Here is a 17,731-nt window from a genome sequence, read left to right as displayed (position 1 = left end):
TGTCCCAGCCACCCATCCCCATGGCACCCTCTGGGGACAGGCAGGGACTGAGAACCCTGCAGCCACACCCTGATTTTGGGAGGAAAGACTGCGCAAACCCAACCCCAAAACCTGGGCTGAACCCTGGGCTCTGGTCGGACCATCCCGATGACCATGGTGACCTGGTGACATGCCACCCCGGCCACAGGGCTGTCCCCACTCACCACAGTCCTTCTCATCCGTGTTATCTCCACAGTTGTCAATCCCGTCGCACTGTCGACCGATCCACAGACATACCCGGTCGTTCTTGCAGCGGAACGGTCTGTTGGGGGGACACTGGAATTTCACTGCACCAGCAAACAGAAACAAACGGTGACGGTGAAAGGAGACGCCGTAGCCAGGCTGTCACACTTGTCACGAGCCGCTGCTCGGCCTCTGCCCGCTCTGTGGGGAGGGCTGTCCCACGAGGGCAAGCGGCCTCCGGAGGCTGAAGCAAAGAGACTGAAGCAAAGACAGTCGCCCGGCTGCTGTGAGCCCTCTCCTTGCCCAGCCCAGACCCCCCAGCCCCCTCCCCACTGCCAGCCCCTCTGTGACTCCTTTCCCTCAAAGAGAGTCACCTCCAGCCCCGCTGCCCCACTGGCCACCCCCAGAGGTCTCCCCAGACCCTCCGGTCCCCACAGCGGTGCCTGAGCCCCAGGACTGTCCCCATCCTGGAGGGCTCGGGGCAGAGGCACTGCGGTGTCACTCACAGCACTCCTCAGGATTCTCATCCGAGTTGTCCCCACAATCGTCCTCCCCGTCACACTTCCAGGCCAGGGGTTTGCACAAGGTGTTGTTGCACTGGAACTCGTCCAGGGGACACGTGCGAACTGTGACAGCGTGGGAGGGGACACGTCAGCTCGTGCTGGCGGTGCCAAAACCCCAGCCTGGGGCCACAAATCCAATACCCAGGAGGTTTCCAGGGCTGGGGTGTTTCCAGAGCTCAGATTTGTGTCTGGGAATGCTCAAGGGTGGGGCAGAGAGGGGTGGACACACACACTCCCACCCTCAGTGGGGACACAGGTGACACGAGGGGAGGGAGGGCGTGACACAACCAGCCCTGAGGGGACACACAGCTCTGCCATTACCCCCGGTGCCACAGTTCTCCTCATCGGTGCCATCCATGCAGTCGGCGTCGGCGTCGCAGCGCCAGCGCATGGGGATGCAGTGCCCATTCTTGCACTGGAACTGGTCGAACTCGCAGCGGGGAGTGCAGTCTTTCTGCAGGGGACAGGCAAGGGACACACTCAGCAGGGACAGGGTGGCCGTGGCAGCTCCCTGTCCTATCGCTGCTCTGAGCCCCAGGGCCACCAGCAGGGACAGAGGGGGGGATTTGTCCCTGTCCTGCTCCTTTGCCATACCTCATCAGAGCCATCAGCACAGTCGTGATCTCCATCACACTTCCACCTGCCCGCGATGCAGCGGCCGTTGGCACACGAGAATTCGCTCTCTGAGCAGGGCCGAGGTGCTGGGGACAGAGAACAGCATGTCCCCTGAGCGTGGGGACAACAAGGGCAGGCGGTGGCCCTGGCCAACAGCTGGGGGGCACAGGCTGGCACAGACACACGGCTGGTGGCACTGGGGACAGGGGGGTGCAGGCAGAGCTGGGGAGCTGTGAGGAGCACTGCTGGTGCCACCTCCCAGCCCCTTCCCACCCCAGTCCAGGGCTCCCAGCTCCCTGAGGGGGTTTTGGGGGCACTGTGGTCACCCAGCCTGGCTGTCCCCACGTCACTCACTCAGCCCCACTTACTGCCCACCCCAGCTGCCCCCTGGGCTGGAGGAACTGCAGCAGTGCCCTGGCAGAGCCTCATCCCTGTCCCCCCTCACAGGGCATGGGGACAGACACCCCTCACATGGCACAGCCAGTGCCAAATCCAGAAGGATGGCACGTGGCACAGCCACCCACCCAGGATGGCTCTTGGGACCCTTCCCCTCCCCACAGCCCAGGGGTGTTGGGGCACAGGGACCCTCAGGTCACAGCACAGGACAGCAGGGGAAGAAGGGGACATGGGGTGTCCAGCTGGAGCAGGGAGAGTCACGGTGGGGATGGGTTTTGGAGCCAAGTCCAAGCCATGCACAGGCCCTGCAGAGGCTGTGGCTCCGTGGAGGGAGATGCTGGTGCTGATGCTCAGTAAATCCACCTGGATTGTCTGCTCCCGACCCCTCTGCCCTCACCTAGAAATTATTGTCTTCATTGATTTTAGAGAGACTGTACATGGAATTAAAAGATTTTGGCAGCAACCTACCTCTGAGCGCCCCATAACGACAGTGTGAAAATGGAGAAAAACATAAGATGAAGTGAAATGGCACAAACTCAAAAACACGACGGGAAATCAACAGAAAAGAAAACAAAAGCTGTGCCCTAAAGAGCTGCAAAGAGACATAAGGACCCAGTGGGCACTGTGGGGTAGGAGAGGGTCTGGCAGCAGACCCTGGTGCCATCCCATGGGCAGCCTGGAACGTTCTGGGTGCTGTGGGGTGGGAGAGGGTCTGGCAGCAGACCCTGGTGCCACCCCACAGGCAGCCTGAACCCCTCTGGAGGGACAGAGCCACAGGGCACCCTGGGAATGGTCTTGTCCCTGAGGACACTTGTGTTCCTTGGCCGCTCAGCAGGGCAGGTGGTGGCACACAAGTGACTCATGAAGGGGCAGCACTGGACTCTCTGCCCAGCTCTGGGGATCAGCCACCTCCCCACGCACCTGGGATTGTGACCCAGGACCCTCCTGCCAGCTCTCTGTGTCCCCACCGCCATCCCAGGTGCCACGCAGGGGGTGACACATGGGGTGATGCTTGGTGGCAAAGCAGGATGAGGTGTGACTATGGGTGACTATGGCCACGTTGGGACCCCACGCTGTCACGAGGAGGGTGTTGGGTCACCCCCCCTGTCACCCGTCACCCTTGGGGTGTCTCCTTGGCACAGCCACCCCTCTGCAGGGCCAGGCTCTCCAGGGGTGTCCTGGCCAGGGGACACGGTGGCTCTCCCAGCCACCAGCCTGACACTCCCCCTATCTCTGCAACCACTGACAGCAGCAGAGGGGCTGGGAGGCTCAAACCTCTCCCCTCTCCACAGCTCCACTCTGGGGACAGCAAAGGCTCGGGGGTGGCACGTACTGCAGCTCTCCTCGTCCGAGTTGTCCCCACAGTCATTGTCATAGTCACACTGCCAGCGGCCTGGCACACAGCGGTTGTTCTTGCAGCGGAACTGGTACGGCTCACAGGTGCGCTCGTCTGGAGGGACAGCAGGGGACAGGGACAGGGTCAGCATTGCCCCGAATGAAGGGAGGGCCAGCATGGGGCAGGGACAGCAGTTAGCACTGCCCTGAATGAGGGGAGGGACAGGGACAGGACAGGACAGGGACAGGTGCCAGCACTGCTCTGTATGAGGGCATGGATGGAACAGGGACAGGGGTCAGCAATGCCACAAATGAGGGGAGGGACAGGGACAGGACAGGAACAGGTGTGAGCACCACCCTGCATGATGGGAAGGGATGGGACAGGGACAGGGGTCAGCACTGTCCTGAGTGAGGGGAAATACAGGACAAGGACAGGGACAGGTGTGAGCACTGTGCTGCATGAGTGGAGGGACAGGGCAGGGACAGGGGTCAGCACTGCCCAAAACAAGGGGAGGGACAAGACAGGGACAGGGGTCAGCACTGCCCCACGTGACAGTACAGAAGGGACAGGGCTGGCGCCAGTAGTGCACTGAATGAGGGGACAGATGAGACAGGGACAGGTGTCACCACTGCCCTGAATAAGGGGAAGGACATGACAGGGACAGGGACCAGTGTCACCACTACCCTGAACAAACAGAGGGACATGACAGGGACAAGGACAAGGGTCAGCACTGCCCTGCACCTCCCTCTGACCCAGCCCATTCCACTCGGAAAAGGAGCAGCTGCAACTCCTGGGACACCTCAGAGGTGACAGCCAGCGCCAGGCCAGCCTGTCCCTTGGGGAATGGGGACACAAGGTGACGCTGGCTCGTCCCTGAAGCCGCTGCTCACCGCATTCCTCCTTGGGCTCATCAGATCCATCCCCACAGTCGTCCTCCCCATCACACTTCCAGCGCGCCGGGATGCACCGGCCTGAGTCCTTGCACCGGAACTCGTCCACACCACAGGTCATTTGGGCTGGAGGGGACAAAGAGACACAGATACAGGGCAGGGATCAGCACTGTGTGGTTCTCTGCAGGGCTGATGGATTCCCCTGGATCCCCCTGCATTCCAGGAAGTTCTCCAGGGAGAAGCCAGGATCCCAGCAGGATAGATCCAGGCAGAGCCACCAACACCACCACCCACTGCCTGTGGGGACTGAGTAGGGAATGAGGAGGGAATGAGGTAGGACTGAGTAGGGAATGAGGAGGGACTGAGGTAGAACTGAGCAGGCAATGAGGTAGGACTGAGCAGGAATTGAGCAGGAATTGAGCAGGGAATGAGGAGGGACCAGGGAGGGACCGAGCAGCGAGCTGCCACCCTGCTGGCACCCAGGGGTGACCGGTGGCACTGAGGCCCCATTTTACAGGTGACCAGACGTCCCTCCCCTTGCAGGCCCCTTACTGCAGTTGGCAGGTTCATCAGAGCCATCCACGCAGTCGTTGTCACGGTCACACACCCACACTCGGGGGATGCAGCGCTTGGTGATGGCACACTGGAACTGGTTGGGGGCACAGGTCACCTCCGCTGCAGGAGGGAGAAGGGCTGTCAGGAGGGTCAGCAGGGCAGGCAGGGGGCTGCCAGCCACCCCTTCCCCCAAAATCCAGCCGTGGGGTGGTGTGTGGATGCTGCAGGAATTCCTTGCAGGAATCACAAGGGTCTGGTGTGCTCGGGACGGGGGTGGAGCAGAGCCACTGATGGCCCCAGAAGACTCCCAGCTATGGTGGGATAGGGCAGAAGCCACCAGATCCCTCAGCTGGGCAACAGGCTGAGCCCAAACCCACTTAAAGGGATTTAAGGATTTCACTTCCACTAGGAAACAGCAGCATCTGTTGGGGTTGGGGGTGACAGAGAGCAGAGGAAAGCCCTCGGGGAGCCAAACACCCCAAAATAGGGACCTGAGCCCCTCAGTCAGGCCTGCATTCACTCCTGTCTGACACCCCAAACCCCCCAACTCACGACAGTCCTTCTCGTCCTCGCCGTCCCCGCAGTTGTCCTGCCCGTTGCAGCGGAAGATGCCGGGGATGCAGCGGTTGGTGTTGGTGCACTTGAACTGGCTGGGCAGGCAGACGTGGATGTCTGGGGACAAGGTGACACGGTCAGGGGGTGACAGGCTGCAGCTCCACACCGTGGGGGCCTGGAGGTCACGAGGGGACGCAGGGGACCTACCACAGTTGGCCTCGTCCGAGTTGTCCTGGCAGTCGTTGTCCCCGTCACAGATGAAGGCAGGGTTGGTGCAGATCCCCGTGGAGCACTGGAACTGCCCTGGTCTGCACTTGAACTCAGCTGTGGGGTGACACAGGTTTGCTCTCAGGAACATTTTTAGGGCAAACCTTGAGCTCAAATTGACCCATCTGGGGTCCTTAGCAGGGACACAGCACCCAACTCCAGGCTTGGGCACAATCCCAACACAGGGACAGGTGTGTCCCACTGCTCCCAGAACCCCATTATTGGGGTGACCCTTCCCTCCACGGGGTTGTCCCAACAACCCAGGGAGAGCTGGGACATGGTGGCTGTGTCACCCCCCAGGCACTCACGGCAATCCTCCGGCTCGTCCGACCGATCCCCGCAGTCGTCCTCGGTGTCGCATTTCCACCAGAAAGGGATGCACTTGTCATTCTTGCAGACAAACTGATGGAGAGAGGGACTTGTGGGGTGATTCGGGATGGGGAGGGGGAATCCCAATCCCAAAAGGTTTCATCCCTATTGAGCTCAGCCAAGGGCACTGATCATATGCTGTCCCCTCCAGATGTCCCCAAGTCCTGACCTGGAGCTAAACCTTAACCTCACCCAGGCCGTTGGGTTTGAGGACCAGGGCAGAACAACATTCCAGAGCTGGAGGGTCTCTGGCTCCCCTGGACACCCCCAAACATGAAGTGCCACAGGAGGGAGGTGCTTTCTGCACCCACAGAAGATCCTGCTCCATCCCATCACCCCTGGGGAGACCACGGCAGGAGAGACATGGGCACAGGGAGTATCCAGACAGGCAGGGACAGGCAAGGACAAGCAGGGACAGCAGGCAGGGCGTTACCTGGCTGGCTGTGCAGTTGGACACGCAGGTTTTGCCATCACTGCCGAGGTAGAAGTTGGTGGGACAGGCACACTTGTGTCCCCCACCCGGAGAGAGCAGGCAGAGGTTGCTGCAGCCGCCGTTGTTGGTCTTGCAGGGATGGTTGGGAACTGGGGACAGCAGGGGGACAACGGCCAGTCAGACCCAGCTGGGGACACTCAGGGTGGCACAGGAGTGGCAAGACCCTCGTCACCCTGCTCCTGGCCCAACCTCGTGTCCCCCCACGTCCCTCTCCCAGCACCAGGACCCCCAGCTCACCATCAGGCTGGCGGTAGGGGTGGTAGATGTGGATGTCCATGGGGCGGTGCAAGGTGCTGATCAGCAGTGTTTTGTTGGCTCCTGTCGTTTTGTGGGCTCTGTTGATGGATTTGGTCTCCCAGTCGGTCCAGTAAATGAAATCCTCAAAGAGGGTGAGTGCGAAGATGTGTGGGATGTCCTGGCTCAGCACTGCGAGGGGAGCGGGCGGTCAGCGAGGGGCTGTCACATGTCACCCTCCCACAAACAAGCAGCCACTTCTCTGGACACAGATGAGTGGCCAGAGCTGGGGACTGTCCCCAGAGCCTCCGTCTCCCATGCCTGACCCACAGCCTGGAGCTCCCCGAGGCCTGCTGGCACTGTGGTAGCCCTGCACTCTCACCCGTGTGCCGGTTGGAGCCATCCAGGCTGGCAAACTCGATGTAGTCCTCACGGGCATCAGCCCAGTAGATCCTGCTGTTGATGTAGTCCAGGGTGAGGCCGTTGGGCCACGTGATCTTGGTGTCCACAATGACACTGCGGTTGGTGCCGTCCATGCCAATCTTCCCAATCAGTGAGTGGTCACCCCAGTCTGTCCAGTAGAGGTAGCTGGGGATGAAACAGAAGAGGAGGGAGAGGCTGAGTTTGAAAGCACAGAAATTTCTCCCTCTGAGGGTGGTGAGGCCCTGGAATGGATTTCCCAGAGAAGCTGTGGCTGCCCCATCCCTGGAAGTGTCTAAGGTTGGACAGGGCTTGGAGTAACCTGAGATAGGGGAAGGTAGGGATGGAATAAGATGGTCTTTAAGGTCCCTTCCACCCCAAACCACCCCATGACTCTGACAAATAGAAGTGCACTGAGACAGGGTTAGGAGAAGCATCCTGGTGTCCCAGAGGCCAGGAGGAAAGGCTTCATCCCATCTCCCAGCCTCCACGAGATGACCACAGCCCCCTCCCCAGTGCAGAGGGGAAGGTCCACATCCCCCAGGCTCTCACCCGTTCTGCACATCCACCACCAGCGCTCGAGGCTCACGCAGCCCTGAGTTGACCAGCACAGTGCGGTAGGCGCCATTGAGCTTCGACACCTCGATGGTGTCCCGACCTTTGTCACACCAGTAGAGGTTTCCTCCCACCCAGTCCACAGCCAGCCCGTCAGGGTTGCTGAGCCCTGTGCGGTGAAGGACCTGCCGGGAAGAATCAGAGATGATGGGGATGAGCAGGGAGAACCAAATCCTGATCTCTTGGGGGTGAAAACATCCCCCTTCCCAGCCCAGATCTCCTTCCTCAGTCCCCTCTCAGGTTTAGACTAGATATTGGGAAGAAATTCCTCCCTGTGAGGGTGGTAAGGCCCTGCCACAGGATGCCCAGAGAAGACATTCTGTCTGCCCCATCCCTGGAAGTGTCCAAGCCCAGGTTGGATGGGGCTTGGAGCACCCTGGGCTAGTGGAAGGTGTCCCTGCCCACAGCAGGGGGTGAAACTGGATGAGCTTTAAGGTTCCTTCCAACCTAAATAATTCCAAAGACTCCATGACTTCCCCCAACCTTCCCTGTCCCAAACTTCAGGGCAGTGTGGAGTCAACCCCTGCTTGGGATGGGGCTGCAAAACATCCCACAGCAACCTGGGCTGATTCCCAGAGCCCAGTGATGACCCCACAGCAGGGCAGGAGGTGGGTGAGACCCCCAGGGGTGTCCCAGGGGCTGCTCCATCCCCTCACCTGGACGTTGCTGCCGTTGATGTGCATGCGGCGGATCATGCTGCCCTGCGTGGTGACATCTGTCCAGTAGATCATCTGCTCCCGGTAGTCAAAATCCAGAGCCACAGCGTTGTTCAGCCCCTGGAAGGAGGGAGAAGGGTTGCAGCAGCCTCAGCAGCTGCCATGAGCTCTGGGGAGCTTTAGAGTCCACAGCCTCACTGCCTGCTCCTTGCTCACAGTGACCTCCTGCCATTTAGATGGATCTACCATTCCCCTGGGAAGCCAAGAGCCCAAACTCCTCAGCTGGCAGCTCCCGTGTCCTTCAGGGCTCTCTCCACCCCCAAATCCCAGCCACACAGGGCTGGTGTCCCTCCTGCTCCCAGCTCACCCCGCACCTGCTTGAGCAGAGTGTAGTTGGAGCCGTCCAGGTTGAGCTTCCTCAGGTAGTACCGGTTGGCAAAGATGAGGAAGGGCTCTTCATCTGCATGGGGAAAGGGAAAAGTGGTTGGGAAGAACTGCTGGGATGTGGGAAGAACCCTGCAGACCTGTCACCCTCATGAGCTGGGGGCAGCCACTCTACCCTGCGACCAAGTCCAGGAGCATCCCACAGTCACCAGGAACATCCCAGGCTCTGCGCCCACACCTGCCTCTCACCTGTGACAGCCTTGCAGCTGGTGGGGTTGTCAGGTCTGAGCCTGTAGCCCTCGGTGCAGAGGCACTTGTAGCTGCCATGGGTGTTGATGCACTTCTGGCTGCAGGGGTAGGTGGTGGAGCACTCGTCGATGTCGATGCACGTCTTCCCGTCGTCCTTCAGCCGGAACCCGGGACGGCATCTGCACTGCAGGAGCAACCCGGAGCTGTCAGACACCTCCAAGGCCCGCGCGCAGGGAGGTGGCAGGTGCTGGGAGGTGACAAGTGTCACCGTGGGACACGTGGACTCAGCAAGGACAGCTGAGATGCACAAACAGTGCCAGAAGCACCCGTGTCACATCCCCAGCCCAGCTGGCACAGGACGGACACAACCCTCACGTCTGCGGAGGAAAAAGGAGAGGGAACAGCAGGAGCTGTGCCAGGGAAGGTTTGGGTTGGATATCAGGAAAAGGTTCTTCCCCTAGAGGGTGGTCAGACACTGTTGGCTGGCGCAGCCCCAAGGCTGCCAGAGCTCCAGGATTATTTGGACAACTTTCCCAGGCACAGGCTGGGATTGTTGAGGTCTCCTGTGCAGAGCCACTAGTTGGACTTCAATGAACCTAGTGGGTCTCTTCCAACTCAGGATATTCCATAATTCCACGATCCCTGCAGCCAGCCCCCCACCCCGTGGCCCCATACCTTGTACCCAATCTTGAGGTCCTCACACTCCTGGGAGCAGCCGCTCAGCTTCTTGTTGAGGCACTCGTTGATGAAGCAGTTGAGCTCGTCGGAGCCGTCGGCACAGTCGTTGTTGTTGTCGCACAGCAGCGCCTCGGGGATGCATTTCCCATTCTTGCAGAGGAAGAAGGAGTCGTTGCACTTGTGCTCTGCAGAGAGGGGATGGCAGTGGTCAGTGGGGGGTGGCTGGGACCTCACTAACCCCCCCGGGACCCCACCAGGACCCCAGCAGATACCTGGGCTAGTGCAGCGTGGGTTCTTGGGTGCCTCATCCGAGTGGTCGTGGCAGTCGAACTCCCCGTCACATTCCCACTGCCGGTTGCTGAGGCAGCGGCCGTTGGCACAGCGGAACTCGTGGGGACCACAGGTGGGGTACTCTGAGGGAAGGTGAGGGGCTCAGCTGGCATCCCACCTTCCCCAGCCTTCCAAAGGCACCACGGAGCCCCTCGGAGAGAGAGAGGCACCGCAGAGCCAAACCTCCCCGAGCTGTCGGGAGTGACAGGGACACCACGGAGCAGCTGGCCTAGGACAGGGCTGCTCTGCACACACATGGATCTCTCCGTGGGGTTGGATCTCTCCATGTGTTTGGATCCCTTTATCAGGGCTGCTCTCCACCAACAATCCCCTTCTGCTGCCTCTCCGGGTTCCCTCTCACCACTCTCACACCAAACCCCTCTGTGGTGATGAAGACCCTCCTCGGGTGCTGTCCCAAATCCCAGGAGACCCAGCATGGCAACCAGATCAGTCTCAGCGGGTCCCACAGACACTCACCACACTCTGGGGACTCATCAGAGCCATCGCCACAGTCATCATCATGGTCACAGACAAAGTGCTTGGGGATGCACTGCCGATTCCCACACATGAATTCCCTCTCGTCGCAGGTGTTGTTGTACACTGCAGGGGGGCAGCACCACCGTCAGACCCTGCCAGCCCCCCTGCCTCCCCCATCACCCCTGCCTCCCCCAACCCCTCTGACTCCCCCAGCCCCTCTGCCTCTCCCAGCCCCTCTGACTCCCCCATCACCCCTGCCTCCCCCAGCACCTCTGCCTCTCCCAGTCCCACTACCTCCCCCAGCCCCACTGCCTCTCCCAGCCCCACTGCCTCTCCCAGTTCCACTGCCTCCCCCAGCCCCCCTGACTCCTCCAGCCCCACACCCTCAGCACTCACAGCAGCCAGCAGCAAGAGTCTCATCAGCCCCGTCAGCACAGTCCTTGTCCCCGTCACAGAGCCAGCGCTCTGGCACACACACGTAGGTGCCTGGGCACTGGAAGGATCCTGAGCTGCAGGTGGTCAGTCCTGGGGAAGGGAGGAGGGGGATGGAGTTTGGTCACCCCAACTGATGGAGGCTCTGGGGAGCCCCAGGATGCAGAGCACAGGAGACCAAGGGTGGAAGAAGGGATGGGCAGAGGCAGAACATGGATGCAGGAACAAGGTGATGGAGTGAGTAGGGACTGAGGCAGGGGAGAGGGGCCAGAGCAGACTCACGGCAGCGACTGTCCTCGTCAGAGCCGTCCCCGCAGTCATCAGCCCCGTCACACACCCAGAGCTTGGAGATGCAGCGGTGGTTGTTGCACTCAAACTGCACAGGGTAGCAGAACTTGTCTGGGGGAGGAGGAGAGAAGGAGATGGGGGTCAGAGCGAGCTGATAAGGGGAGGAGATGACAGCAGAGCACGGCCAGGCTGGGCTACAGGAGCCCAGAGGGTGTTGGGGGTACTGATGGGCACCACAGGGCTGGTGTGGGACTCCCTGTTCCTGGAGCTGGGATCCTCCCCAGCTCCTGAGCGCTGTTTGGGGTTTGTTCCAGGAGGTTAGAGCTAAACATGGAGCTGAAGGGAGCCATAGCTGGCCACGTTCAAAAGGGCCACAGACACCTCTGCATGTGCTGAGCAAACCAGCCCATGAGGACATTTATACTGGTCACAGCTAAAAGCCCCAGAGTGCGGAGTAAAACCGCAGAGGAGGAAGAATCTGGGGTCTGGTCCTTGGCAAACGGATGTCAGGGAGAGAAGAGGGCCCTGCCCACCCTCCAGCACCGCCCCATGCCCCGGGCAGTGTCCTGACTGTCCCCACCCTGCCGCTCACTGCAGTGGGTCTCATCTTCGCCGTTCTCGCAGTCGTCCTCCTTGTCACAGGTCCAAGTCATGGGGATGCACCTCCCACTCGGGCAGGCGAAGTAGTTGGATGGACATTTGGGCTTCCTCCCACCTGCTTTGTGAAGGAAACATCAGCAAGGACAACGCCATGGACACATCTTACCTCCTCCCAGCCCAGAACTGAAGGATTCCTCCCCAAATCCCCCTGAGGTCCGACATCCCTGCAAGACCCCCTGTGCTGGAGCCACACGGGAGAGGACAACAGTCCCAGTGAGCAAACAAAGCATCCACAGCCCAAGCAGCCCCCAAAGGGGTATCCCTAGCCCCCAGAGCCCCCTCTGCCCTCCTGCTCTCACCGGGGCAGTTGCGCTCGTCCGAGTAATCGCCGCAGTCGTTGGCGCCGTCGCACACCCAGCTGGGCGCGTAGCACAGGGACGTGTGCTCGCACTTCTGGAACGTGGTGCCCTTCACCCCCAGCTTGAAGTAGCTGCTGCAGTCAGTGGCAGCTGCGAAGAATCACAGCAGGAGCCCCGGTGACACAGCAGGAATCACAGAAGAATCTCTGGTTCTCACTGCATGGCACCAGCCCCTGCCCCACTGCTGGAGCCCCTCACACCCCACACACACACAGACGTGCCCCACACACACCCAGATGTGCCCCATATGCACCCAGATGTGGCCCACACGCACCCAGACGCGCCACACACACACACAGATGTGTCCCACACGTACCCAGACATGCCCCACACGTGTCCCACACATGTCCCACACATGCCCAGAGCTGCAGGGATCCATTGGGTGGTGGGGTGACAAGCATGGCACAGGGGCACAGGGGTGACAAGCATGCCTTACCCAGTGGGTACCCCGGTGTTGTGGGATCAGAGCAGGACCCTCCTCCCTCCCCAGTCCAGCACAAATCCCAAACACCCAGGTCCCTGCTGGTGGCACTGAGGGCAGGAGCACCTCCAGAGCTGAGGGGGGAATGGGGGCAGCAGCTGGGCACTCACTGCAGTTCATTTCATCTGACGCATCCTCGCAGTCGATGAACTGGTTGCAGCGGCTGGAATTCCCGATGCAGCTCCCGTCTCGGCAGCGGAACTCGGTGGCGGCACAGCTGGTTTCTGCAGGGGGGAGAAGCCCCCAAGGAGGATGAGGCAGGGTGGGGTGACCCCATGTGCACACCTACACTGTGGCACCCACTGGGGCTGCACAGGGGCACCCACACCACCACAGCTCTGCCCAATCCTGGGCTGCCAGACCCCATCCCTTTCTGGATGACACCTGGTGCCTCCTGGATCACACTCTGCCTGGCAGCCTGAGCCCCCCCTAGCCTGGACAGGACTTTGAGAAGCTCCCAACCACCTCTGTCAGTTTGCAACCGAGTGGACCCATCCTGCAGCCCATCCCCACCTTTGGGGACACCTGGGAGCCATGAGGAGCAGTGACACTGCACCCCGTGCCCCTCCTGGGTGTCAAACCACTCTCACTGGGAGGCTCTGGGTGCTGCATGCCCATGCCCAGGAGTTTTCCCTCTCAGCTGTCACTCCGTGAGCATTACCAAGCAGCACAAGCTTGACCTTGACTCTCCGTTAAGCCCTGGCTCTGCTCTGCTCCTGTCAAGCTGACGTTAACTCCCTCCTGAAGCCACTGTCCCTGTCCCAGGCAGCTGACGGAGGGGCTGGCCAGGTGCCAGGCAGACACTCACTGTTACAGGGCACCTCGTCCGAGTTGTCCCCGCAGTCATCCACGCCGTTGCACCAGTAGCGGCTGGCGACGCAGCGCCCGTTCATGCAGTGCAGGTAACCCTTCTTGCACTTGCGGCTGCCTGCCAGGGAGGAAGAGAAGGAAGAGGAGGAGGAGGAGGTGAGTGGAGGGAGGGAAGGCACCCCTGAGGGTCTCAGATCCTTGGGGACCCCTCAGAAACTCCAGAGCAGGATCAGGGAACTCTCCCTCGTGCAGAAGGGTGCTTGAGGGTGCTGCAGACCCCACTAGCTCAGCTCCAGGTGTCCTGCTGTCCAGCCTGTCCCCAACACTGGAGACCTCAAAGCCTGGCAGGGCACAGCTCTTGGAGGAACTGTGAGGACCTGAGGGATGTGAGGACACCCCAGAGTCCTGGTTCCCTTTCCTGAGCAACTGTGACAGTGTCCAAGGCCAGGCTGGACAGGGCTTGGAGCAGCCTGGGCTAGTGGAAGGTGTCCCTGAACATGGCAGGAGGTGGAATGAGATGAGCTTTAAGGTTCCTCCCCACCCAAACCATTCCATGATTCCACAATCTTGAACAGAGGAAAAATGATTGATTTAGTGGAGCTCTGTGAATCCTGACTGTCATCTTCCGTCCTCTTAAGTTTTTGCCTCTTTGAAGAGGATTTGAAGATGTTCTAAGAATCTCTTAGAAGAGGTTCTAAGACTAATTAACGAGGGACAGACCTTGCAAGGCTCTGTAGTGGTACCTGCCTTGTGTGTTTGGTTGCCTTGAAGGGGAAGCCCTGATTTGGGCCTTCCTGATTAGGTCCCTTCCAACCCAAACCATTCCGTGATTCTCTGAGCAGAGCTGGCAGCTCAAGCAGGGTGTCTGGGGGTGTCTGGGGGTGTCTGGGGGTGTCTGGGGATGTCTGGGGGTGTCTGGGGGTGCACGTGTGGGTGAGCAAGGCAGCAAGAGGAGGAACCTTACTGCAGTAGGACTGCTTCTCGTCTGACTTGTCCTTGCAGTGCACGACGCCGTCGCAGGTGCGGCTGAAGTCGATGCAGTCGCCGTTCCCACACTCAAACTCGTCCACGTTGCAGGTGGAATTCATGGCTGGACAGAGCATGGGAATGTCAGCCCTGCCAGGCTGAGATCAGCCTCACCCCTCCCTTCCTCAGCCCCTCCCACCCCCTCACCTTTGCAGGTGAAATCCTCCTGCAGGACTCGCTCCCCGCGGCACGAGCAGTTGACGTGGCCCTTGGGGGTGAGCAGGCACAGGTCCTGGCAGCCACCATTGTTCACCCGGCATGGGGACAGCTCGCCTAGGACAGAGGGACAGCAGTCACACCAGGGATGGACCCTGCAGCCCCTGCTCCTCATCCTCCCTGCTGGGGCAAAAGGTCGGGACTCCTCCCCAGGTTTTTCCCATGGGTTGAACAGGGGCAGGAGACACCAAGTCTCCCCAAATTTTGTTCCTGCGCTCCATCCCTGGGAAGAGCAGAAACAGGGAAAATCCTGTCTTCAGCCTGCACAGGGTTTGGAGATGGACAACTCTGGAGTTAGGGTCCCGAGGGGACAATGATAAGCTGGGAAGGACAGTGGGATGATTCCCAAAGGGCCAGGAAGGATGGTGGGATGATTCCCAAAGAACCAGGAAGGATGCAGAGATGGATTCTCAGAGGGCCAGGAAGGACAGTGGGATGGATTCTCAAAGGACTGCGAGGGATAGTGGGATGGACTCCCAAAACACCATGAGGGACAGTGGGATGGATTCCAAAAACACCATGAGGGACAGTGGGATGATTCCCAAAGGACCACAAGGGATGGTGGGACGAAATCCAAAAAACCAGGAAGGATGGTGGGATGATTCCCAAAGTCCCAGGAAGGACAGTGGGATGGTTCCCCTGCCCCAGGCCTGCAGACGCAGTAAGGGGCAGAGGGTGGGGACACTGTGGTGACAGCAGAGGGTCCTCACAGCTGTCGGTGTCGTTGGCGACGGCGATGATGCCCATGGGCTGCTGGGGGATGTCCACACGCAGCAGCTTCATGTCGGTGCCCACGTATTTGTTGGCGCGCTGCACTGCCCGGCGCACCCAGTCCGTCCAGAAGATGTAATCACCATACACAGCCAGCCCAAAGGGGTGCACGGGCTCTGACTTCAGGATCACCTGCAGGGCATGGGATTGTGGAATGGGTTGGGTTGGAAAGGATCTTAAAGCCCATCCAGTCCAACCCCTGTCTTGGGCAGGGACACCTTCCACTCCAAGCACTGTCCAACCCGGCCTTGGACATTTCAAGGAATCCCTGAGGTTGGAAAAGTCCTCCAAGATCAAGTCCAGCCTGTGACCAACCCCCTCCAGAGCACTCAGTGCCAGGTCCTACTGTTCCTCAGATACCTCCAGGGATGGTGACTCCACCACCTCCCTGGGCAGCCCCTTCCAATGTTTAACAGCCCTTTCCATGATGAAATTCCTTCTCGTGTCCAACCTGAACCTCCTCTGGTGCAGCTTGAAGCCATGTCCTCACTTCTCAGGGACATGGGCAAACCGAGAGCAGGAGGAACCCACTGTGGGATGCAACCCCACAGCCCCCAAACTCAGAGTGTCCTCCTCAGTGGGATGTCCGACCTCCCCAGCCTCAGGAACAGCTCTGCTTATCTCTGACCACATTCCAGCCCCAATTTGGACACTCTCCTCCCCATCTCACTGGCCTCAGACTCACATGGCGATTGGAACCATCGTATTCACAGCGCTCGATCTTGTCCAGGGTGGCATCAGAAAAATAAATCTTCTCAGCTTTGTGGTCGATGGCCAACCCGTTGGGCGTCCGGATGTCCTGGTCGATGATGATGAGGACATTGGCACCAGAGAGGGTGGCTCGCATGATGCTGGGGTGCTGCTCATTCCAGTTGGTCCAGAACATCAGGCTGGGAGGGGAGAGACACAAACAATACCTTTGGAGTCACAGCTCAGCCACATCCAGGCTGGCTCAGCCCATCCCTCCATGGCTGGGGGGCTTCCAGAGACTGAGGGATGGATGGGACAGAATTTCCATGTAAAAAGAGTGGGAAAAGGGTGAATGAGGCTTCTGCAGCCAGCTGGGGAATGCGGCACCCCATGGATGGGGGTGGGATTGGGGGTCTGGAGCTGCTTTAGGGTGCTGAAGGATTTGTGGGGAAGGGGTATGTGATCTTTCCTCCCTGGGCGTCCAGTTCTCTCTGTGCTGGAATCCAGACCTTCCTCCCCAGCGGAGTGATGTCCATTAGGACCACATGGACCCCTGGGGGAGCTGGCTGGACCCTCAACGGCCACTCACTTCTGGCACTCGTCCAGCACAAAGGCCCGGGGGTGGTCATCCCCTGACATGGTGATCACAGTCTCTCTCTCGAACGCCCCGAGCCGGCTCTGGTCCACGGTGTGCCGGGTGATGGTGGAGGTGGTGTAGCTCGTCCAGTACAGCGTGTCCCAGCCGCGGTGGTACGCCAGCCCCTCCACCGAGCCCACGTCTGGGGGGGACAGGGAAGGGTCATCCCCAGCCCAGCCCCCTGCAAGGCCAGCACTGACCCTGGCACTGCGACATTGAAGTTTTTGCTTGTAATTACAGCCCAAAAATCCCTCGGAGGTTTTGGCTGCTGGGTGGGGACTCAGGGGGGAGCAGAGACCTCTGAGACTTGGGAATCTCATGGGCAGAGCACTGCTGGAATGACCTTCCCTTGCAGGACACCTACAATGCACCAAGGACTTGAATTTGGCTCTCAAGCTCCACACCAGCCACACCTTGCTCTGGGTCGATTGAGCCCCTGGGGCACAAAGTGACACAGCAAAGCCTCGTGGGGACCAGGGAGCCCTTCCCAGCTGGGAACTTGAACCGTGCACCCATCATCCCTCCCTCATTAACAAAGGGTTTAATGAGGCAGCTGCCAGAGCTGGGCTGTGCTCTCCCCTCCCAGGGATAAAGCACTTCTAGCACCACTGTGAATTCCCTCATTAGCAGCAGTCCAAGGCCCTGGCTCGGGGAGCTCCTGGAGCTGCAGCCGTGGTTCTTTGAAGCTGCTGCAGGTGCCAATAAACCCAACCAAGTGCGAGGTGAGGTGAGGCCAGGGCTGGGCACCCCGAGGGTCAGGGCTCAGGGCGCTGCCTGGGGAGGTGAGTGTGAGCTCTGAGCTGATCTCAACTTTGCTGCAGTGCCTGTTTCTAGAGCCATGCCCACCCAAGCCTCGTGACACACTCTCCGTGCCAGAACAAGCTCTGCAGGCTGCTCCCAGTGCCTGTGTCCACTTCCAGAGGCTCCTCAGAACCCTCACAGCTCAGCCTGGCCCCTCCAAACACCTCCAAAACCACCAAAACATTATCCAAGCACCAAAACCCCTTGGGTGAGAAGGAAAGGAGGTGTGGGAGGAGGTGAGGGAAGACAGAGAGAA

General features: G+C 60.0%; 1 protein-coding gene across 6 annotated transcripts in view; it reads right to left on the bottom strand.

Moving 5' to 3' along the window:
• Positions 1-17,731, bottom strand: part of LRP1 (LDL receptor related protein 1) — a 76,458-nt gene that overhangs the window by 7,385 nt on the left and 51,342 nt on the right. For 2 of the 6 annotated variants that reach the window (XM_085040912.1, XM_085040917.1), the window contains 31 exons: positions 16,627-16,816; positions 16,033-16,237; positions 15,287-15,479; positions 14,508-14,633; positions 14,299-14,424; positions 13,333-13,452; positions 12,635-12,748; positions 11,984-12,133; positions 11,605-11,742; positions 11,019-11,135; positions 10,701-10,829; positions 10,305-10,427; positions 9,770-9,910; positions 9,495-9,682; positions 8,820-9,003; positions 8,561-8,646; positions 8,187-8,306; positions 7,468-7,655; positions 6,878-7,083; positions 6,499-6,687; positions 6,202-6,350; positions 5,708-5,801; positions 5,340-5,456; positions 5,130-5,249; positions 4,575-4,697; positions 4,023-4,148; positions 3,130-3,246; positions 1,380-1,486; positions 1,107-1,239; positions 729-848; positions 204-326 (listed from right to left, as the gene is read on the bottom strand). In XM_085040912.1, the coding sequence (XP_084897038.1) occupies positions 204-326; positions 729-848; positions 1,107-1,239; positions 1,380-1,486; positions 3,130-3,246; positions 4,023-4,148; positions 4,575-4,697; positions 5,130-5,249; positions 5,340-5,456; positions 5,708-5,801; positions 6,202-6,350; positions 6,499-6,687; positions 6,878-7,083; positions 7,468-7,655; positions 8,187-8,306; positions 8,561-8,646; positions 8,820-9,003; positions 9,495-9,682; positions 9,770-9,910; positions 10,305-10,427; positions 10,701-10,829; positions 11,019-11,135; positions 11,605-11,742; positions 11,984-12,133; positions 12,635-12,748; positions 13,333-13,452; positions 14,299-14,424; positions 14,508-14,633; positions 15,287-15,479; positions 16,033-16,237; positions 16,627-16,816 (4,362 nt within the window). The remainder of the gene's footprint in view (positions 1-203; positions 327-728; positions 849-1,106; positions 1,240-1,379; positions 1,487-3,129; positions 3,247-4,022; positions 4,149-4,574; positions 4,698-5,129; positions 5,250-5,339; positions 5,457-5,707; positions 5,802-6,201; positions 6,351-6,498; positions 6,688-6,877; positions 7,084-7,467; positions 7,656-8,186; positions 8,307-8,560; positions 8,647-8,819; positions 9,004-9,494; positions 9,683-9,769; positions 9,911-10,304; positions 10,428-10,700; positions 10,830-11,018; positions 11,136-11,604; positions 11,743-11,983; positions 12,134-12,634; positions 12,749-13,332; positions 13,453-14,298; positions 14,425-14,507; positions 14,634-15,286; positions 15,480-16,032; positions 16,238-16,626; positions 16,817-17,731) is intronic. The other 4 variants (XR_014846322.1, XM_085040915.1, XM_085040914.1 and 1 more) reach the window with 4 other exon arrangements.

Source organism: Lichenostomus cassidix, chromosome 29, assembly GCF_008360975.1.
Source record: "Lichenostomus cassidix isolate B80296 chromosome 29, HeHo_3.0, whole genome shotgun sequence".
NCBI lineage: Eukaryota > Metazoa > Chordata > Aves > Passeriformes > Meliphagidae > Lichenostomus > Lichenostomus cassidix.
This window is presented reverse-complemented; position numbering and strand designations above follow the sequence as displayed.